Here is a 21,286-nt window from a genome sequence, read left to right as displayed (position 1 = left end):
ACGGTTTGGGAATCTCCTCCAGCTTTCACAAAAAGGAAGCCCTTGCTGCTCTGAAGAAAGCTTCTGCCTGAGAAGGGATGCCATCGAGCGCCCACCCCGCCCGCCGGTCAGGGTAGGGAAGTCTCCAGAGGAGAGGAAATGCAGGTCTGCCGTCTGGGCCTGAGAAGGGAAGGTGACGGGGCCTCTGGGCAAGGTGCTTCCTGCGCAGCCACAGGAGCCCCACCTGCCAGCGGGGGTCTGCTGGCTCCTGGCAAGACTCTCAGGCTCCCTTTTGTTGTCGGAGCTCCTGGGGGAGAGCCAAAAACAGCGGTAAATATTGAAGGCATCCTGTTGCAACCAGAAAGCAGCAGGAGGTGGTGGGGCGGAGAGATGAGAAGAGCCTGCTTGGCCCTCATTCGCACTGACGCAGAAGGACGGAGCCACGTCCTCTGCCCTTGACCTTGCAGAAAGCCCACGTTCCAGGTTAGCTTAAGGGCCAGAGTAGAGCTACGGACGGCCTTGGCCGGGCGGGGACTCGGGTTGCGGTCGACTTCAGCACTCTGGGCGGGTTGTGTGGGAGGTCACTGGACGAAAGCCCCCGGCCAGGGCCACACACAGGGTCACCTTATTATTTCACGGAACCTTAGCTCTTTCGTAAATGTTCATGTCCCCCACTTGAGCTTGCTTCTGTCAAGCACAGAGCCGAGAGAAGGGGTCGGGCAGGGCTGACGGCACCCCTCGAGGGGAAGAAGTGAATGTGAGCTCTTGACCTCATCTGTACCTGGACTCCTCAGGATGTTTTAAAACACATACAATAAAATACAAACCAGTTCTATTGCAACACGGTTCTGTCCAGGCCTTGCTGCAAAACGGGGTGCACTCGGGGTGTCCACCAAGAGCCCGAGGTGAGGCCAGGCTGGTGGGCAAGGGCTCATAGTCTGTCCCCTGCCTGTGTGCCACAGGAACCCCCACAGCCCCTGGGGAGCGTAGAAAACAGCATCCCTTTCTCAGGGACTAGAGTTCTATTAATTTATTTAAGGCAATTAACATTAGTTCTCAGGCCAAAAGATCTGTAAAATGTTACACCAAGAGATAAAACAAGCAGTCAAAAACCAGCCACTCAAACACACCCGGGCCTTGTCATCTGGGCCAGTGACGCTTCTCAGCAGGCCTACTAGGAAGAGGCAGGTCCCAGGAGCAAGGCTCTTCGTCCTCGGGTCACAGTCTCCCTGGGGCCGAGCCAGAGGGATGGCCTGGATGATGAGGTCTCCGTGCTGTCTACAGCAGATCTGGGGCCCGGGGGGAGCCATGCAGCCAGGGCTGAGCATGGCACCCCTGAATAAGTTAAATAACAGAGCACTAAAATCACTAGCAACAACAGCATTACCGCACCTCCCCCGGGAGCAGGGGAAGCCGAAATGTAGTGCTTAGAATAAAGAGGCAACCCCACTCCTAACGACCCGCAAGGAACACAGGAATGTCAGTTACTGCTTTAAGGGACAAAGCGGTCGGTCGTCCTTCCAGACGACTTCTCTTCCTCTAAGGCATTAAGGTAAGCTGAGTCCCAGTGACTTTCTGAGTCGTCTCCAATGGCTCTAGGCAGGACTGTCAGCTCTGCGGCTCCCCACTCCATGCTGGCCAGAGCCTGGGATGGCTCGGGGGTGTCCAGCAGAATGGGAGCTGGAAGCCAAGTGGCACCTGGCCTTGAGAGGCTGGCGGGCTGGCCGGGCCACCTGACCCAGGGGAAGGAGCAGCATTCCTGCCCCAGCTGTCTGTGACGGCTGCCCCGTCGGGGCCTCGGTGGCTCTCCTCAGCGGCTCATGCAGGTCTGGACGTCCACAAAGCCCAGGCGTTGCCTGCGCTTCCGCTGCTCTGTCATCTAGGATTAAATGGGGCCCACACGTCCGCTCAGGCAGCCCGGCACCCTCCCTCCATGGGCACTGGGGTGGGGCTGGTGCCCGGCCCCCTGCCCAGTGGGCCCAGCTGCCGTTCAGCGCTGGCAGCGGCCCAAGGCTCCCCCAGGGTGTATGAGGATGTCCGCCCCAAACCCTTGTCCTCGATTAGTGCATCACAAACCCTGATGTGGTGCAGCTGGGGAACCACCCCCCCTAAAAGAGGGGCTGTCTAGCCTCATTTAGCCACTGCTGGATAGAGAGGAGGATGCTCTGGGCAAGAAGGGATCTTGAGAAGTAGGATGCCTTGACCTCCCCCATCACTGGTGAATCCCTCAGAGAGCCTCCCTAGCAGCTGCTAGGGGTGAGGGGGGAAGGGAGGGGGAGGAACCCTCACACCTCTACCAAGGGTCCACTTGGCTGTCTTTCAGGGGGCTCACAGACAGGGGCTGCCAACCTCAGTCTAGCTTTCCGGGGAGGGGGGTGGGGAAGAGTGTCTGTGGCACCTTCCACCCCAGACCCAAGAAGTAAAGGAAGGACCGTGAGAGCCCCAGCACCCTCCCCTCCGCCCTGCACCGGAGGCTGGGCTGTGACCTCCAGTGAGGGTCTGAAGCTGCGCAGCGTGGGACCCCCAAGGGTGGGTCCGGGATGGACCTGGATACACACCTGCTCCTTGAGCTCGTTGAGCTGGGCAGTGAGGTGAGACACCAGCTTCATGGTGGAGTTGAGCTTGTCCTGAAGAATCCGGATCTCATTCTGCTCCCCTTCCCCCTCGTTGCTCACTAGGGACATGGCCCTCATCCGGGGGAACCAGTCCAGGTTCTTGTTCTGAAAAAGATCCCGGCGGGATGAGCGAGCTGGGCTGAGCCTAGGAAGGCCTCGTTTAGAAAAGCAGTAATGGAGGGGAGCCTGCTGTCACACCCTGGACAAATTACTCCCCAGGGATGTGTCATGGGAAAATCTGCACCGACTGGGGTCCTCCCCCGAGCCAGAGAGCTGGCGGTGAACCCTCAGCGGGGCGTTGAGAGGCCAGTGCACTGGGACAGGCTAGTCTCTCTGATATCGGCACCATCTGTTTACTCTCCTAACACCCTGTGAGAGGTGGAGGAGGGGCTCGGTACCAGACCCTGAAGCTCCTTCCTTCCTTCCTTCCGCCCCACCCCACCACACACACCCCACACCCCAGGAAGATGCGAGTCAGACACATGGCACGTTGAGGGAGGGGAGACTCTGCTGGCATCGGACATGTGTCGGAGAGGCAAGGCCACGTTTCCTGGGACACAGGAGGAGGGGGAGGGGGCCGTGAGTTTTCTGGCTCCTTGTCACAAGCTGTGAGTTCTCAGATCAACAGATAAACCTGTACTCAAAGATCAGCTCAAATTACAGACTTCGAAAACCAATAGAACCCCCCTCCCCCCCCAAACAGGTCTTTCCTTCTAGCCTGCAGTTTATCCGTTGTGCAGTAAGTTGAAGATGTACGACATTTGATGGAACGGATGGGCTTCCTTTGCCCGAAACACTGCAAGACTTTTTTTTTTTTTAATTCACTGCCTTCACGCCCTTCATCACTACGGAAATCGGACAGAGTAACTCTGATTCCTCCTGTCTGGTAGTTGCAAGTTTTTCCAGGCTCCCTCTCAGCCTGGACCATCCAAAGCTTTGGGAAGGTGCCCTTCCTCTTGCCGAGCTGGAAAAGGCTGCCTCAGCATGGTCCGCAGAGCAGCAGCCGGGGCAGCGTCGGCCCTGCTCCCCCGATTCCTCACTATCGGGCACCCCCAGGCCCCGGGGACACCATGCACATCCTTTGGGGCTGATGGGTGCGCTGTGGGCTCTTTCCTGACAACAGAGCCCGTGCAGAAGAGCTCAGAGGCCCCTCCGTAGCACGGGCCGCTGGCGGGGCTCCGGGGAGGCCGGCCTTTCCACAGGTGTTCCCAGCGGTCCCACCCCGGCGGCCACGGCCGCTCCTCCCGGGTCCACACCTTGATCATCTGGGCCACGTAGCTCTCGGGGCCCGTGTAGTCCGTCTTGTTTTTCACGCGGACCAGCACGATGAAGTACAGGTAGTTCCACATGTTGTGTTCGAACTTGATGTGCTCCTCAAATGACACGGTCTTGTTATCAAACTTGTCTCTCTCCAGACCTGAGGATGCCGAGGGTGAAGACGAAACCGTCGGCCTCCCAGAGCCACCTGGGGCCCCCTGGCCGAGCAGACCCCGCCTCTTGGTGCGGTGGGGGCATTCGTTCTCAGGCTGACGGGGCTGGTGAACACGTGTGACAGCCCACCCCGGCCTACTTAGGTCATTTCTATTGAAGGCACCAGCCGCTTGGCCGCGGGGCCCCCGCCCTGCCACGGCTGCGGCCCTCCACGGCGGCTAAGGACCGTGGCAGCCAGCCTTCCGAGCCGGGCGAAGCAGGAACAGTTGAGAAGGGGTTTGTGTCGCAGGGGAGGCCTGCTCCTTAGGCTGTGGCGAAGGGGCTAGCACCTCCTACCAGCAGTCCGAAGAGCGCTGGACGGAGACCAGAGAGCTTCGGTTTCCTCTGTGAACTGAGGTTCGGAGGAATGGTTTCTGAGGCTCTTTCCCACCCCCTTCTCTCAGCCCAGGCAGGGTCCTATTCTCCCCAAGGGTAGGGTGAGCAGACGGCTATCGAGCCGCAGCCCCAGCGGCCCCGGGAACCGGGGAAAGGCCAGACAGGCTGCCCCAGCCCCGCCTCGGCCCGTGAGGGCAGGATCGGGGCCTCACCGCAGATGAAGCACGTGGTCTTGAGAATCTCCTCCTTCTTCTGCTTCTCGCTGCGCAGGTCGGCAAAGGTGTCGATGATCACACCGAAGATAAGGTTCAGCACGATGATGATGACAACAAAGAAGAACAGGAGGTCGTAGACCACGCGGGCCGGGAAGAGAGACTCCTGCGGGGCGAGGCAGGGAGGCCAGGCTCAGGAAGGGGCCAGGGCGCTGACCGAGGAGCCCGGCCCTCAGCAGAGGGGAACGAAGGCGTCTGGCTCCCCGGGCCCCGAGGGCAGCAAGGCCGACCCAGCCTCACTCCGGGCAGCGAGCACTGCAACCGCAGGCCCTGACTGTGGGTCAGGAAAGAGCGGACTCAGGATACCAGCTGGGTCTCAGCCCTGTGGAAGGAGTCTGGCGCGGGGCACTGAGGCTGCAGGTGGAGGCTTGTCTCTGCCCCTGACTTTTGGTCAGGGGGCAGAGCCAGCTCTGAATTCCTCTGCCCCGCCCGAGGATGCCTGGCCTCACACATTCTAGAAACTCTGGCCAGGAAGCAGCTTCTCGCCCCCATGCGACTGAGGACAGACTGACTACTAGTAACCCCTGGCTGCCCGAGTCAAATCCTGAGGCCTCGTGGAGCCGACTCAGCTTCCCCACCCTGCCCGCCCCCACCGTGGGCTGGGGCCCTGCCTCACAGATGAAGCCAGCGTAGCCGGGGATCCGCCCGACGTCTGACTCACGCCTTCCCTAACCTGGGCAAAGCGTGGTTGCCAAGGTCTTTCCTTAGAGCGACTATGGTGAGCTGATAGGGATGTGTGAGCGGAGTCAGGTGGGGAAACTCAACAACCACCTAACTGCACTTTGATCTGTGGGAGAGCTGGGAAAGGGGATGCAAGGTGGGGGCCAAGCCGCTCTGCCAGGCCGTGAGCCAGCGGCAGGACCTCACAGTGGCTGACCGGGCCAGGGCTTGGGCCGTGTGGATTTGGGAGTGGGGCAGGGCATGCTCACGTCTTTGGAGGGCTTGCGGAGAATGTCGCCCACGCCGCCACCGTTGCGCAGCCCGTGGTTCATGACAGTGACGATGCACATCAGCAGCGTGTCACAGGCCCGCTCCGTGCTCTCCAGCTCCTTGTTCCCTACACGCGGAGTGTGTGCTCACACCCAGGCCGAGCCCCCTGCCCCCGCGCCCCTCCCCCAGGCTCCCGAGGCACACTGCCCTCACCTTCCAGGACCTCAGGCACCGAGACCCCTGACACACAGTTCAGCTTGTCCCCGCTGCACGTGCCCATGAATGTGGCAGCTCCATGTGGCATGCCCAGGGGACTGGCTAGAGAGGACATGGATGAGGTCACCAGGATAAGGACATAGCGGGCCTTCTCATTCCCCAGATTGTGTCCCCAGCATCACATCCTCCACGAAGCCTCCCGACTCTGCCCAGCTACAAGTGAAGGGTCTTCGTGCCCTCGCCCCCACTGGGCTGTGCACGAAGGGCAGGAAGGGGGTCTGCACCCCTGAGCCTGGCACACAGGCAGCCGCAGCAAATACCAAGTTTAACACGAATGCCAGGGTCTGCAAGCAAGAGGCTCTTCAGGGAGCCGAACCAGGGCTCTCCCACCCCCTCAGTCTGTGCCAGGGAAAAGGGAGGCAGATTGGCATAGCTAGACCTCCCTGGAACCCAAGAGGAGAAACTGAGGCAGGGAGCCTGGTGGATAAGCACTCCCAGGGCCTGGTCCTGACACAAGTCATGTGTGCAGCCCCCCTCAGTCCCCACACCCGCCAAGGAGAGGGGCCGCCAGACCTCCAGAGTGATTGCCGGGCAACCGGTCGACTTCGAGGATGAAGTCATCCTTGAGGAAGAGGAAGCCAACGATGGAGAAGAGGTAGACGAGGATGAGGGCCAGCAGGGCGGTCAGCAGGATGGAGCGGCCATTGCGAGTCACGCTCTTGATGACGTTGAACAGCGTCTCCTCACGGTAGATGAGGTCAAAGAGCTGCAGGGACAGGGCCATGAGGGACCGCAGGCGCCACTGGATCCCAGGGCTGCCCGGCTCCCGGTGGTTTCCCCCAGGCTCCTCCAGAAGGGTCTGTGTTTGGCAGGTGGAACCAGCCTAGTGGGCCTGTCGGGGGAGGCTGCTCAGAGGAACCTGGCGTTCTAAGGCCAAGAGAAGGGAGTGTGGCCCAGAAGAAGGCGTAATGTGTGAATGGGCAGGCAAATCCCACACACGGGGGGAGAAAGATGGCCAACTCTTAAAGTGCGCTCGCTACCTGCCAGGATGCATTCGATGTGATTTTTGTGTATTAAGCTCATGGCGACCTCACAATTATTATAGAAGGTATGTGCTATTAATTATCCTCATTTTACAGATACAGAAATGGAGGCACGGGGCAGTTAAGAAACTTGCCCCAAATTATAAAGCTAGTAGTGTCCAAGCTGGGACGCAAACCCTGGTTCCAGACGGGGGTCAGGAGTGGCCAGCAGGGCCCTGAAGGCCAGGCGGAGTCAGGCAGAGGAGGACTCGGGAAATCCATCTCTCCCAGCCCCACAGCAAGAGGACGGGACGGAGAGCCTGGTGCTGGGAACCGCCAGCAGCTTGAGGAGAGCCCCGACCGCCCCCACGCCCCTGCCCGCCCCAGCCCCCAACAGGCTCACCAGGATGCTGTAGAAGAGCTCGTGGACGAAGAGGCCCAGGACACTGGTCAGGATGTAGCCCACGTGGTAGAGGAACTCCATGTCCATGACCATGGCCTTATAGCCCCGGATGAAGGTGCCGCGGTTGCCCACGAAGCTCACCACAAAGACGATCTTGTTGGTCAGCTGGGGGCGAGTACAGGGCGTGGGGATCAGTGTCCCACCACCCACCCCAGATCTCCACTCCCTGCCACTGTGCTCGCCCAGTGCCCAGCTCAGAGGCTGGCGGCCCTTCCGTGGAGCGGATCTGAGCCGGTCCTGCTCAGCCTGGCAGGCTCGGCATTAATGAAAATGCTTCCAGAAATGTATCTGGGCTCCTGGGATAGAATGGGGAGAAGCCCCTGGGGTCCCTGGCTCCAGGAAGAAAGTGAGATGCAGATAAAGGAGGGCGGAGTTGGACAGACCAACCCTGGCCTTTACGGCGACCGGGTCAGTTAAGAAAAGGCGCCTGGCCCACCCCTCCCCGCTCCAGATACTTTTTATTTCCAGCGGTCAGGAATCGTCACGACATACAAATCTGTGCTGTCTGCAGTGTGAATAGTGCCTTTGGGCAGCGCCCCACTAACACCGTGCACACAGCAGCCCTGAAGCTGGGGCCCCCAGTGACTCCTGGCTGGCTCGCTCTGAGTGCCGGCTGCCCCAGGTGGTCCAGGGAGGGGAGGAGGCACAGAACAGCCCTAACCGTGGGTCTCTAACAAGCTTGATCCCATCACAGGGACAAGCAGGATAGGGCAGAGCAGCAGCTGCTGGGAGGCGGCCCGCGGCGCGAGGTCCTACGGCACCGCGAGCGGGGGTGGGGTGGGGTCCTGCCGGCACTCACGTTGAGGGCGCCCAGGATGCTGAGTGTGGGCCCGATGCCCAGGTAGTAGATGGAGCGCAGAATGAGCGCCACGATGAGGGGCCGGACGCTGTAGCGCTTGGTGAACAGGGCGGCGATGGAGAAGCAGATGAGGATCCAGAAGAGCAGCGAGATGAGTGGGGAGCCCAGCACGCCTGGGGGCCAGGGTGCAGGGGCGAGCACCGCTCAGTGAAGCCCACCACGGCCCCAGCCCCGGCACACCCGAGAAGCCGCCTCCTCCTAGAAACCTTCCCTACAAAGGTCTTGGTCACCTGGTATTAGGGTCCCCCCCCACCATCACACCTGCCCGACGGGGCTTAAGGCAGGAGGCCCATTCAGGTGCTGCTACCATATCTGACCTCTGGCTCGTGTTTGTGTGTGACAGAGACGGAGCGAGGGGCATGTACTGTCTCGAGGTCAAGGACCCCGTCTGTCCCACAGGACCACGTCTGTGTCTCCCCAGGCCAGGGTGCAGAGCCCGAAGAGCAGGGCCAGGGTGCTTTTCCCCACTCTGCCTCTGGTCCCGGCAGAGCCCGGCTGGCCCCAAGGCTCTGCCCACAGCCAGGGAGGGGGAGCCTGCCAGCCTTGTGTCCCCACCTGTGGACGCGCCCTCCATGTAGGGGTAGAAGAAGGCGATGATGAGGTTGATAAAGACCGCCAGGTTGAAGGAAATACTGCCCCACAGGGTCATGCGGCGGGAGAACCAGTAGATCAGTGGCATGCCTGGGGGAGGGGGTGGCGGCGGGCCGGTGAGAGCGGGGTCTCTCCTTCACGTTCTCCACCCACCCACACGGGCCCTCAGCGCTGGCACGAGCTCCAGGCCCCACTTCAGGAGGAAAACGTGACTGGAACCCTCCCAGGGGTGGGGTGGGGTGCGGCCACCACCAGCAGGTAAGGGGGGTCCGCAGGGGGCGCCACTGAGCAGCTCCAGCCCCGGCCTGGCCCGCCCGCCCCCGCGGGGGTCCTCACTGCGGAGCTTGCGCTGCCATTCCATTTCGTTGTGCAGGAAGGAGGACTGGTCGAAGAAGTCGCTCACTTTGCTGCCCTGCTCGTCCTGCTCCGTGGTGGTGAAGAGCCGGTGCTTGGTCTCCTCCGTCAAGAACTGGCAGATGCCAGGCACCGGGAACACTATCTGCTCCATGCTGCGGTCCTGCCGCACGATCTGGGCGCACACAGACACGAGGTCACACCTAGGCCCTTGCCACCAAGGGCCAGGGGCCCGGCCCTGACTCCCAGTGCCCCCTCTGCCTCCGGCCCTACCTCTATCTGGGACGTGTGGTTCTCGTAGTAGGCCAGGGGGTCCTCCTCCTCCTCCTGGGCGGGCGCTGAGGACTTGAGCATCTGGGATAGCTGCTTGTTGTTGAGGCTGAGCTGGGGGTAGAGGGGCCGCTGAGGTCAGGCCCCGCAATTCCCCACTGCCTGCCACCCCGCCCTACGTGCGCGAGGGTTCCCCAACCGGACCAGAGCCAGCCCAGCCCAACTAGGATGCAGCCCCAAATTAAGAAAGGGTAGTGGGAGAGCCATGTCCGGACAATCCCAGAGGGCAGTCACCGCCCTCCGCTGTCCTGCTCTGGGCTTCCAGACCCGTCCCTGAGCTTCGCTTCCACTTGTACGTCTAGGTTTCAGCCGGGCCGCCCGTCTGACTCTTCCCGCCCTGAGCCCGGCCCTCCACCCCCCAATTCTAGCTCTTTACTCAGATTCAGGCCACGCCCCCCGGTCGCGCTCCGCCCAGAGCTCCTGGCCCTGCCCCCGGCCTCATCCTGATTCCTGCGGGCCCTCCGCTCTCCCCTCTGCCCTCTTCCCCGCCCTCAATCCCTAGCCTCACCTCCAGATACCAGCCCACCAACCAATCTCTCCCCAGCCCCGCCCCTAAGTCTAAGCCCCGCCCCACATCCAGCCTGGTCCCCGGGCCCCCACCATGGAAGAGATGCCCTCGGCCTCCTCCTCTTGGATGCGCTTCACCGGCTTCAGCAGGTGCTGCAGCTGCTTGTTGTGCCTGGAGAGCTGCGGGAGAGGGGGAGAGAGGCGCGGAGTCACGGGGCGTGGTCACGGGGGGGCAGGGCCGCCGGGGGCGGGGCCACGGGGGGGGCTGGTACCTGCAGCGCCAGAATGTAGATATTGTGGCCCACTTCGCGTGGGCTCACCTCTGAGTTCTCACGCTCCTCCTCCTGCACGTAGGCCTTCTTGATGACGTCCACCTGGTGGGGCAGCGCCTGTTTGAACGCCAGTCTTCCTGGGGCGTAGGAATGCCCTAATCCCTGTCCTGTCCCCCCACACCCCACCCACTCAAGCCTTCCCACCGGACTCCTGGCCCAGCCTCACCAGCTCCTGGGGCCGCAGGCTGATGAGGATTCGCTCCGCGTTTTCACTGTCGTGCCGGCTCTCCATCAGAGCCAAGAGCAGCTTGGAGGCATTGTCCTGCAGAGAGGTGGGGAGAGGGGGACAGGCCGCAGTGTGAGAGCCCTCACCGTGCCCCCCAACAACCCCTTCCTCTGTCTAGTCCCCAACAGCCTCTCTAGGCCCGGAAGATGTGCCACGGCCTCCGTGTTCCCCACTGTCCCCCAGGGCTTGCTGAGAAGCGTCCTGCAAATCCAGCGCCCCCCCCCCCCCCCCCGCTGCCTTCACCCGCACCCCGCGGCAGGAGCACACCATCCCCGAGAGCGACACACGCACAGCAGGCCCTCAGATAAACCCAGAACTCGTTAGCGCCAGGAGCGCACACGCAGCACGTTTGCTCCCACACTCATCTGTGTGCGCGTGTTGAACCCATCAGCACACCCCAGTCGGCACACTCCACACACGAGCCGCATGCACACTCACGTGGGCGGCCACGGGCCCCACCTTGAGCTGCAGCACCAGATCCATGCGGTACTTGCACAGGGGACTGATGTCGTTCAGGATCAGCGCAGTGATGATGTCTATGCCGTTGGACTCGTGCGTCACGATGCAGCTCTGGCAGAGGCGGTGGGGGACACGGGGCCCGGGCCCCTCAGAACGCTGGTGGCTCTGGAGACCTGAGTCTCTCCCCTGCCCAGACTGTTCCCTGCACCCACGTGGCCACACGCCCTGCCGGACAGCTCACCTGGTTCTCGTGGCAGGGGCCCTGGCAGTACTCAGTGAGGGTCTCCAGCGTCTGGATGACAAGGCCCACGTTGTCCTCATTGATGTAAAGGCCCAGCAGCCCCAGGCCGCCCGTGGTGCTGCCGCACATGATGTCCAGGAACTGGAGCGTCTCGCACACCAGGTTGTAGTTGGTCTTGTTGTTCTGGGAGCGCAGGAAGTTCTGCGGGGCACGGGACGGTGGGCGTGGCACAGCTCTCGCAGGGAGGGAGAGGCCGGCCCCGGGGAGCCCGCCCTGTGCCTGCGGCAGAGCAGTGGGCAGACGGCAGGGGTGGGGGTCCCCGTGCTGGCCGGGCGGCGGGGGAGGGGCAGCCACGCACCTGCAGGTCCCGGTTGTGATTCTCACACAGCAGCTGCAGGAAGCGCAGGATGGGCTGCATGATGAGCACAGACGTGCCCATCTCGTTGCTCTGTCCACGCTCGCCCACCTCGTGGCCCCGGCGCAGGCTGGGGCCCAGCGAATAGCGGGATGGGGAGCCTGGCATCGAGAAGGAAGCTACGCGGCCTGCGGGGGAGGCCTGGTGAGGCTGGGGCTGCCGGAAGGGACCGGACCCTCACTCTCACCCTGTGTTCCCGCCCTCGGGCCCCCTGCCTGCGCATCTCACCCTGCGCCCACCCTCACCCTGGGCCCTCCGACCTGGGGCCAGCACCCCCATCCTGTACCGCCGTGACCTCTGACCTTTGGTGGTGGGGTCTGTTGGCTCCCGGTCCTCACGCGGCTGGCTGCCCAGGTCGTTCATGTTGACGGCCACCGTGGACTTGGTCTCCTGCTGGGCCCGCTTCATGCGGTCGTGTAACACTTTGAAGAAGCGCTCTGACTTCTTGTCACTCGTCATCAGGTTGTAGAAGGATTTCTGGGGGGGAGACAGTGACATGGGGGACAGCCTCAGCACTGGGCCTGGTGCTACGCAGCCCTTGGTGAGTCCCTGGAGAGCTCTCTCCCATGCTGCAGGGACAAGGCTGGGCCGCAGACGGGTCCCCGATGTGCCCGGGGACTGCAGCTGGGGCAGGGGCGGTTAGGACTGTCAGAGGTGGAGGGGAAGGGTCCGTAACTGCCGTCGCTGCGATGCTGGGGGCCTGCGCTAGCCTCCTCACACCATCTGCATCTGCCCTTGGCCCTCCGTCTGCTCCCCACGCAGCAGCAGAGGTGTCCCTTGAAGTCTAGCCTTGTCCCTCCTCTGCCTGACACCCTGCAGTGGCCCCATCTCACCCACAGGAGAAGCCCCACCTCACAGGGCCCATGAGGCCGCCTGATGGCCTGCCACCTCTCTTGGCACCCGCTGCTCTGCCTGGTATGGCCCACCCCCCTCGTCCACTTGCTCACCTCTGGGTCCTCGCTGCACTGGTCCCTCTGCGGGGGCCTTCTCCCCATCCCTGCCCCAGCGCCCCCAGGCCCCTCGCCTCTATTAGCACTGTCCAGCACGTTCTCCAGACCATGTGGGGACTATAGTCATGGGCTGTTGTCCCCACTAGGATATAGGACCAGTTCATAGGATATATGGATTTTGTCTTTTCTGTTCACAGCTGAGTCCTTAGTGCTAGGCACATGGAAGGCCCTAAGTGCAGACTTATTAAAACAATGCATGAGGGGCGCCTGTGTGGCACAGACAGTTAAGCGTCCAACTCTTGGTTTCGGCTCAGGTCAGATTCTCAGAGTTGTGAGATCGAGCCTTGCATCAGCCTCTACGCCCAGCACGGAGTCTGCTTAAGACTCTCTCTCCTTCTCCCTTTGCCCCTCCCCACCTCTCTCTCTTTCTCTCTCAAATAAATAAATCTTTAAAAAAATGAAAACAATAAAGCATGAATGAATGAATGAATGGGGATAAGGCAATCATAGGGGACTTTTCAGAGGAGGCAGTCCTTCGGCTGGCACCAAAGGCTGAGGGGGACATGGAAGAGGAGGGAGGGAAGCCTGAGCAGAGACCGAGAGGCAGGAACGATGGACGTGATGTGGGCAGCGTGGAGGGAAGACAGGCTCGGGCCTGGCTTGAGCAGGACGGTCCACGCGGGCAGAAAGAGGCCACGTGACGCGGGGGCAGTTATGGGAGCTGGAGGCGCCCACGCGTCGCCAGACTCCTGCTGGCCACCAGCTCCTAGCCCTGCGGCCAAGCCCTGGCCCCGCAGCAACGTAGCGCACCGGACCTCCGTTGAGCAGGAAGTGCCACCCAGAGGGGAGCCCCAGCACGCCCAGCCGCTCCACACCTGGATCTCGGTGTTGCCACCGTCCAGCAGGCGGATGGCCAGGCCAATGCTCTCCTGAAAGATCTTCTCATTCTTGGTGCTGGTGATCAGGTCACATACCAGCTTGGTGGCCCCCTCCTTGTCCAGCCGGCACTGGGTGGCCGCAATTGCTGACCAGTCTTGGTCCAGGCCTGGAGTGGGGGAACCCGTGTGAGGGAAGCTGGGGGGCAGGGGAACAGAAGGGAGAGCCCCGGGCCCAGTGGTGGTGGGGCGGCGGTACTGACCGGTGCCCACGGGGTCCGGCAGCTCCCCCCTCGAGCTGGACTTCCGGTTCTGGAGGTAGTTCTGTAGCAGCATCCTGCGCAGCTGATTGCCCTGGGCGGAAGGAGCGCGGCCCCACGGTGCACCGTCACCATCGGACCACCGGCCGGCGCGCGCTGGCCCCGAGCCCCTGGCCCGGGCGCTCACCCGCTCCCCCACCCGCTCCCCCACCCGCTCCCCGGGCCCTGCCGCCGCCCGGGCACTCACCCGCTCCCCGTACTTGGTCTTCTTGAGCAGCATCTGCTGCAGGGTCCGCAGCACCTTGACGCACAGCTTCTCCTCCGTCTCCATGAGGTCCTTGGTGTGCTGGATCAGCCTGGCCGGGAGGAAGGAGGGCACGCTGGGGGCGGCCTCTGCCCTGTGGGCAGCCCGTCCCCGCCCTGTGCTGGGGCACGCCCCAGCCTCTCCCCACCCCCCACCCCCTCCACCGCCACCCCCAACCCCCGGCGGCCCGGCATGCTGCTCACTTGGACAGGAAGCCCCCACTCTCGCAGCGCTGGTAGGCCTCACTGCCCTCCAGGAAGAGCAGCTCGGGCCAGTGCAGGACGTCCACCAACACCGACAGCTCCGCCTGTACCAGGGGCCTCAGCCGCTCCTCCAGGGCCGTGATGATGTCCTGGGGTGGGCACGGCACAGTCACTACCGGGCCAGGTGAGTGCCGTCCGGGCCCAAGATGAGTGAGGCTGCACGGCCATTCCACCCACCCCAACACCAAATGGCCCCGCGGATTTCCCCGCGCCCGTCTGAGGGGCCCTGCACCCACAGAACCACCCTGAACGATGCAGGTGGTCTGCCTGCTCAGAGGCCCTGGCTGGGAGCCACAGGCCCTGGCTTTTCTCCCAGCCCCTCCTCTAGCTGTGTGACCTGGGGCAAACGCCTCCCCCTCCCTGGGCCTCGGTCTCTGCCATGTGGGGACAGTGAGGCCCCACACCCCCTCAGCAGTGCGTAGGAGGGTGTCGCCTAAACAGGAATGTGCTATCGGGACTGAGAGGTGTCCCGACACGCCTCACGAGCGCCAACCCCACTAGCGGAGGCCTGGGCTGTCCTGGCTTCCCCCGGAACGATGCCCCTCGGCCCCCTGCGCAGGGCCTGGCCTTACAGGGCCTCTTTCCTGGGGAGCGCGGGCAGCGCGGGAAGGGATGCTTGCCCGGAACTGCGCTTCCGAAGCAGCTCTCGTGGCTGACGCCGGGCAGCCCCGCACCCACCTGCAGCTTCTCAATGATGTTCTTGTAGTCCCACTGGTTGGCGGTGGGCGTGACCCGGGGGAAGGACCGTGTGGTCGCCTTGTAGTTGGAGGCGTTGCGCTGGGCAGCGGCCACGCAGCTGGCGCCACTGCTGAGCAGCGAGCTGATGTGCGCATCCAGGTCCATGGGCAGCGAGATGGCCCGGCCTTTGGCTGGGGGGAGAGACAAGGGGGTGCTGGAGGGCAGGTGGGGGGCGGGGCTCGGCCAGCCAGAGCGGCCAGGCTGCGAGCTGCTGTACTGGGGGACGGGGAGAACCAACTGAGATTCTGGAGTATGCACTGGCCCCCACTTGGACTGGGGTGCCCTCTTCCCCTTTTGGGGTAGAAAGATGGAGTTTCTGCTTCTTTGATTCTACCCTGGCTCCACCCAGAGCCCTCCCCTCCTCTCTCCCACCTTCTCTCTCCCCTTTCCCAGTGCTCCCTTAACCATCTACAGGCCTCCCTTCTGCCTGAAACCATTTGCAACTGCAAATGGGTGGGGGATGTCACCCAGCATTCTCTTCGGGGAACTGACTCAAAGCTCAAAGGAAAAAAGTTTCTCTCAATCGCTAAGATGCCAGTTAGACACCAAGAAGGACTTACTGAGAACTACCTGGGAGCAGACGATGGGCGAGCTTAGGAATAACGTGTTTGTTTTGAGGGCAGGCATCCCTCCAGTGAAGGGAGGGGAGGGGTGGTTGGAGCTAGCCAGTGCCCCTGGCACACTCACCCACCATGGCGAGGGTCCGGATGCAGGCCTCCACGGAGCCCTTGTGCTGCTGCTGCAGCCACGGACAATCGAGCAGCCGCGTGGTGGACTGCAGCAGCTGCACCACGATGGTCTGGTGTGTCTGCAAGAGGCGACACACCTACTGCTACAGCCTGGCCCGCCCTCCACCCTGGGCGGCCCCAGGCCCAGTGACCAGGGCCCACTGAGAATGGGCATGGTGGAGGAATAGGCTTCCAATAGCTACCATGCAGCTTTGTGCCAATTGGCAAAAGGCACCCCTGTTCCTCTCAGCAGTGCACAACCTGCCCAACTGTACATGGCAGCCCAGTGAGAACTCCCCAAGGTCCAGACCTGGGGCTTATAGTCCTATTGCTGACCCTTTCCTTTCCTTTAAAATTTTTTTTTAAATAAATATTGTGAAAAGGTGATATATTCCCATGGTTCAAAACCCAAAGTATGCTACAAAGAGGCATACTTTAAGAAGTCTCACCCCAACCTTGACCCGATCAGCCCATTCTCCCACCTCTGCCCTGGGACTGATGAGAGGTGGAAAAAGCTGATACAAATTACTCATAGTCCCAAAGAGATCCCAGGGCCCAAACGCATGTGTGTCAAAACAAACCCACCCTTGCTGAGAGACCAGGACCCACCCTACCGTCAGTCCCTCTACCTATAAGTAACCCCTTTCTTGGGCTCTTGTGTCCATCCAGTGATTAATTGTATTATGATTTAGGTATTGTCGCAGGCTCCCTCCCCCAAGGAACCTGTCTCTCTTGCCTTCAAGGGGCTCTGGGCTATGAAGTCTGGGAATCTGGGAATCGATTGAGGGGCCATGACTCTTCCAGTGACTTAAGAGAAACTTCGGTTCCCTAGCTAGATCTTTTCTGCTGATGCAGGTAAGACTTCAGAAGGCTGTCTATTTCAGTCCTAGGGGCATCCGATCGACTAGGAAAACACCAAAGATCTCTGGGTATCGGGCCCTCTGGATTACTGCCCGGGCTCTGCTAACCATTGTGGTAGGCATGACCATCTTGTCCAGTGAGTAAGTGCTGCCAGCCGTCCCCTGCCACCCTGGGACCCGTCACACCAAGTCAGTTTAGGAATTCCTGTTCTAGGGTACTATCCCCACGGTAATCCCTGACCCACAGAAGTTACAGGAGAATAAATGTTTGTTGTTTTAAACCGCTGACTTCGGGGGTAATTTGTTACACAGCATATGTAACTAACACACTCGTCTATGTCCTTCTGCTACGTCTTTATGCACAAGCAGACATGAATATATATTCTCCTTCCCCCCCCTGCCCTGCACAAGAGCTGTGCGCGCAGGAGCTCACCTGCAGGGAGGTGCTGTTCTCAGAGAACGGAGAGCTGAAGAACGCGTTGATGGTGTCCAGCACCACGGTCAGAACGTACTTCTCCAGCGTGGGGTCAGCCAGGCGCTTCTCCCGCTTACTGCACACCTGGGGCAGGAGAGAGAGAGAGATCCTCTGGGGGCCCCTCCACGCCCACCCCCTGGAAGGCTGCCAGGCGCCCACCCCCTGGAAGGCTGCCAGGCTCCCAACCACACCCCTGCCCAGCAGGACACCCCACAAGCCCACGCTGCCCCCCCCACCCCCACCGGGGGACAGACCCGAGCCATGTCCAGGGTGAAGTTCTCGAAGAGAGTCCAGATGTGGTTGCTGGTGTAAATCTCCTTCATCTCCACCTCTGTGTCCACATAGCAGTGATTCACGAAGTTCACGTAAGCCATTTTCACCTGCGCAGCCGGCGGCAAGGTCAGGGGCGTGAGCAGGGCCGCTGGCCCAGGCTCTCTTTCTCTGCACTTCACCGATTCTCCCCTGACCTCCCCCTTGCTCCTCTGCCCGCACCCCTCCCACCCGCCCCCACTTTCCTTACCTCTCCCTTCCTGCTCGGCCATGAAAGGCTGACAGCTGCCCCGGCCTGGCTCCACCAGTCCTTCTCCCCTGCACCCCCCTCCCCGCAGCTCTCCCAGGCACCCCAGACCTCAGTGATGCAGTCCTCATGTGTCACCACAGACACCACGTCCTCCAGGGGCAGCAGGGAGGTGCACTTGATCTCCGTGTAGACGTTCTTGCCCTCGGCGCAGGCGGCCAGCAAGTCCACCAGGGAGATGTGGTACATGAGGGGGCTGTGGTCCTCCACGCCATCCCGGGCGGCCTTCATCATGTCCAGCAGGTGGGCCAGCGAGGCCTTGTCATTGTAGAACACCACCACGTCGTCACCCGCGTTGGTCAGCTGCGGGCAGGAGGGGTGCCCTGTCAGACCCCCCGGTCCAGCAGGCCCCGGCGTACCAGGGAGACTGGGACTCTGACCCCGGCCCTCACCCGACACTCAGGAAAACCCTCCCCTGCCTGGCGCTCGCAGCCGTAGGCTGATGTCTCAGGCCACCTGCCATCAGGGCCAAACCCTGGACCCACAAAAAGTGCCCCCTCCTCCCCTAAGGAAAGAAATCCCACTCAGGCTTGTTTCAGAGGTGCCTCCCCCAGGAAGCCCTTTCTAATCCCACCCCCGCCTGGCTCACCCCCTCCCTGCCCTCTGCTCCCAGTGGGGAATTTAAAGCCTCCCAGAGCACACAGCTGCATCCTCGCGTGGCAGCAATTATGTAATAGTAATAACAGCAACTAATCATTCACACTGTACAGCACTTCTGGTGCAGGGCACCTCATTTATCAGGTCCCTCGTCCCCCTTTCTGCTCCCCCGTCCCCCCGCCCCCACACCGCCCTGTGAGACGCTTCTGGGCAGAGACCACGTCTGCCCCAGACTTAGACTCGGCCCTCCCTCCTTCGTGCCTTTGGCTCACAGGGTCTACCGGGCCCCTACAGTGCGCCAGACGCCGGCGCCCACGCAGAAGCCACAGGATGTGGCCCCCGCCCCGAGTCTGCACCCCACTGACGTCCCCTGGTAACACGCTCCTCGGCCCACAGCAGGCGCGTCGCCGTTTTTAAATACATGACAATACAAGGAGAAACAGCGGAGTGAGCGTGAGTTCTTTCAGGCCTGTTACGGGAGCTCCCTAGACCCGCCTCTGTGGCCTGAGTCCTCCCTCCGGCGGCCAGCACCTTCACTGTCCCTCTCGTGACCCCGTCTGACTTGTCCGAACTCCGGGTCCTGCCGCCTGGGCACCCCCCCGCCCCCCGCCCTGTCCTCACCTCGGTCATGATCATGTCCTGGCACTTCTTGACGTACTTGCCCTCGGCCTTGATGACGGTGTGCAGGAAGTCCAGGTACTGCACGTGCCGCCCGTGGGTGGCCAGCAGGTGCACGAAGTGCTGCAGCACGGGCTCGCTGATCTCCGCGCACAGCTGGTAGTTGTTCAGGAAGATATGCTGCATGGTCTCGGCCTCCAGGAGCTGGGGGCGGGCGGGCGGCCGTCACCAAGGGGGCCCAGGGCCCGCTCCCCGCCGCCGCCCCGCCTCGCGCCCTTACCCCCGGCGTGAGGAAGAGGTGCAGGTGCTTGTGCAGCAGGGCCTGGTTGCCGGGGTTCCCGGCGCAGAACTTCTGCAGGAACTGGTGCGTGCAGCGCAGGAGCTCCAGCATCTTGGCGTCACCCTGGGCACCGGAGCGGAGGACGAAGGTGAGGCCGGCCTCGCGCCTGAGCTCCGACGGGTGCGGCCGGGGCTCAGGGCTTGGGATTGGGACCACAAGGAGGCCAGGTTCAAGGTGAAAGCTGGGCCTCCAGGTCGGGATAAGGAAATGTGTGTGGGGCGCCTGGGTGGCTCAGTCGGTTAAGCATCTGCCTTCGGCTCAGGTCATGATCCTGGGGTCCTGGGATCGAGCCCTGTGTCGGACTCCCTTCTCCCTCTCCCTCTCCCCCTGCTGTGCTCTCTCTCTCTCTCAAAAAAAAAAAAAAATTAAATTAAATTAAAAAAAAAGGAAACGTGTGAAGGCCTGAGGGGCAGAGGCTGAGGTGAGGCCGGCGTGGGGGAGCAAGGCTGAGAGGTCTGGGTCCGGTGAATGCTGGGGTCAGGCCCAAGAGCCAGTGTGAGGCTTGGGACATATGAAGATCGAGCAGCCGAGGGGAGGCATGGAGGGTCAAAGGTTGAAATGATGCTAAATTTGGAGTCCAGGACCAGGGTGTGCCTGGGGACAGGTCAGGGTAAGAGGTCACAGTGAGGCTAGGGTATGAAATCAAAGTCAGGGGTCATTTGGAGGTCTGAGTTGACATCATGAGTCAAAGAGAGGCTGGGGTCAGATAAAGGTCAACGTGGATCAAGATAAGGAGGCGACAGGGGCGCCTGGGTGGCTCAGTTGGTTAAGCGTCTGCCTTCAGTTCAGGTCATGATCCCAGGGTCCTGGGATCGAGTCCCGCATTGGGCTCCCTGCTCCGCAAGGAGCCTGCTTCTCCCTCTGCCCCTCCCCCTGCTCATGATCTCTCTCTCTCTCTCGCTCGCTCACTCTTTCTCTCTCAAATAAATAAAATCTTAAAAAACAAAAAAAAGATGAGGAGGCAACAGCCACAGGTTACAGTGAAGCTGAGATGTTCAGGGTGAGGCCAGAGGGGGACAGAAGCCGGGGTCAGGGTCAAGAATCAGCGGTGAGGCCGGGTTAGGTCAGCATTCGGGGTTAGTGTGCAGTGTGGGTTAGGTCAGGGTTCAGGGAACAGCTGTCCCGGGAGTCAGAGGTCAGAAGTCAGAGGTCACCTTGTCATAGGGGATCTGCAACAGGTCCAGCATGACCTTGTGGGCGTCCATGTTCTTGAGCAGCCTCTGCTGCTTCTTCCTCAGCTGCTCCCCCACACCGCACATCTTGTTCAGCCGTTCCAGGATCTGGGGAGGGCGGGGGGTGAGCCCAGAGCCCCTTCCCTCCTCCTCCGGCTCCCCCGCCCGTCCCCCCCCCCCCCCCCGCCAGCTCCGGCTGGTCAGAGTCCGCTGCCAAGTCCAGCCAAGCCCCAGCTCGCATCGGGGACAGGAAGGGGGAAGGAGGCCACGGTCGCTGAGTCAGATCACCGCAACAAGGCAGGGAAACACTAAAAACCCAATTCCACCCATAAAAATAAATACAACAATATGACTGTGAAATGGAATTCATTAAATTCCTTCCGCTTTAAAATAATTCCATCTGGACCTGGGCAGGCTTGTCTTGAACGCGCAGGCAAAGCCGGAAGATGTGTATTTTAGGGCCAGTGGCCGGCAGAGTGGGGAGGCAGGAGAGGCCAGGCCCTGGGGCCTCCAGGGGGGCCTCAGGGTCCCAGGCCACTCACGCCCTTGACGATCTGGTAGTTCTCACTGCTCTTCTCCCCAGGTGGGTGCAGAAAGCCCTCCTCGTCTGTGGGCCGCTGGGGACACAGGGAATGGGGAGTGCGGGTCAGGCGAGCCCAGCCCTCGCTGGGAGCCCTGGCCTCCCAGCTCCCTGCCACCCCGCTCACCTCCTTCTTGTCTTTGGCAGCACCTGTGTCCACCTCCTCGCCCTTGCTGCTGCCCTTCTTGTCCACCCACAGCTCCGACTTCTCCACCATGGTCCGCAGCCGGTCCAGCTCCGACTTGATCACCTTGTAGTTCTCCACATCCTGAGCAGAGATCAGCAGCTGCACCTGCAGGGTGGCGATGGGCGTGCCTGGTGAGACGGGCATG

General features: G+C 61.8%; 1 protein-coding gene across 2 annotated transcripts in view; it reads right to left on the bottom strand.

The window, feature by feature from the left end:
* Nucleotides 1-994: 994 nt before the first annotated feature.
* The window catches only part of ITPR3 (inositol 1,4,5-trisphosphate receptor type 3), a 67,138-nt gene continuing 46,846 nt past the window's right edge, over nucleotides 995-21,286 (bottom strand). The window contains exons 26-58 of one of the 2 annotated variants that reach the window (XM_026482674.4): nucleotides 21,082-21,246; nucleotides 20,917-20,991; nucleotides 20,357-20,482; nucleotides 19,143-19,265; nucleotides 18,866-19,066; nucleotides 17,699-17,950; nucleotides 17,325-17,450; nucleotides 17,029-17,154; nucleotides 15,695-15,815; nucleotides 14,948-15,138; nucleotides 14,210-14,358; nucleotides 13,950-14,058; nucleotides 13,706-13,796; nucleotides 13,443-13,612; nucleotides 11,920-12,094; nucleotides 11,561-11,745; nucleotides 11,203-11,403; nucleotides 10,962-11,072; nucleotides 10,443-10,538; nucleotides 10,217-10,318; nucleotides 10,038-10,124; nucleotides 9,381-9,491; nucleotides 9,090-9,282; nucleotides 8,718-8,843; nucleotides 8,103-8,275; nucleotides 7,244-7,408; nucleotides 6,392-6,584; nucleotides 5,816-5,920; nucleotides 5,602-5,729; nucleotides 4,613-4,778; nucleotides 3,851-4,011; nucleotides 2,538-2,699; nucleotides 995-1,858 (exon numbers count right to left, since the gene is read on the bottom strand). In XM_026482674.4, coding sequence (XP_026338459.1) covers nucleotides 1,790-1,858; nucleotides 2,538-2,699; nucleotides 3,851-4,011; nucleotides 4,613-4,778; nucleotides 5,602-5,729; nucleotides 5,816-5,920; nucleotides 6,392-6,584; nucleotides 7,244-7,408; nucleotides 8,103-8,275; nucleotides 8,718-8,843; nucleotides 9,090-9,282; nucleotides 9,381-9,491; nucleotides 10,038-10,124; nucleotides 10,217-10,318; nucleotides 10,443-10,538; nucleotides 10,962-11,072; nucleotides 11,203-11,403; nucleotides 11,561-11,745; nucleotides 11,920-12,094; nucleotides 13,443-13,612; nucleotides 13,706-13,796; nucleotides 13,950-14,058; nucleotides 14,210-14,358; nucleotides 14,948-15,138; nucleotides 15,695-15,815; nucleotides 17,029-17,154; nucleotides 17,325-17,450; nucleotides 17,699-17,950; nucleotides 18,866-19,066; nucleotides 19,143-19,265; nucleotides 20,357-20,482; nucleotides 20,917-20,991; nucleotides 21,082-21,246 — 4,734 coding nt within the window. In that variant the 3' untranslated portion in view covers nucleotides 995-1,789. The remainder of the gene's footprint in view (nucleotides 1,859-2,537; nucleotides 2,700-3,850; nucleotides 4,012-4,612; nucleotides 4,779-5,601; nucleotides 5,730-5,815; nucleotides 5,921-6,391; nucleotides 6,585-7,243; nucleotides 7,409-8,102; nucleotides 8,276-8,717; nucleotides 8,844-9,089; nucleotides 9,283-9,380; nucleotides 9,492-10,037; nucleotides 10,125-10,216; nucleotides 10,319-10,442; nucleotides 10,539-10,961; nucleotides 11,073-11,202; nucleotides 11,404-11,560; nucleotides 11,746-11,919; nucleotides 12,095-13,442; nucleotides 13,613-13,705; nucleotides 13,797-13,949; nucleotides 14,059-14,209; nucleotides 14,359-14,947; nucleotides 15,139-15,694; nucleotides 15,816-17,028; nucleotides 17,155-17,324; nucleotides 17,451-17,698; nucleotides 17,951-18,865; nucleotides 19,067-19,142; nucleotides 19,266-20,356; nucleotides 20,483-20,916; nucleotides 20,992-21,081; nucleotides 21,247-21,286) is intronic. The other variant, XM_044378331.3, reaches the window with a different exon arrangement.

Source organism: Ursus arctos, unplaced genomic scaffold (genome assembly GCF_023065955.2).
Source record: "Ursus arctos isolate Adak ecotype North America unplaced genomic scaffold, UrsArc2.0 scaffold_31, whole genome shotgun sequence".
Lineage (NCBI taxonomy): Eukaryota > Metazoa > Chordata > Mammalia > Carnivora > Ursidae > Ursus > Ursus arctos.
This window is presented reverse-complemented; position numbering and strand designations above follow the sequence as displayed.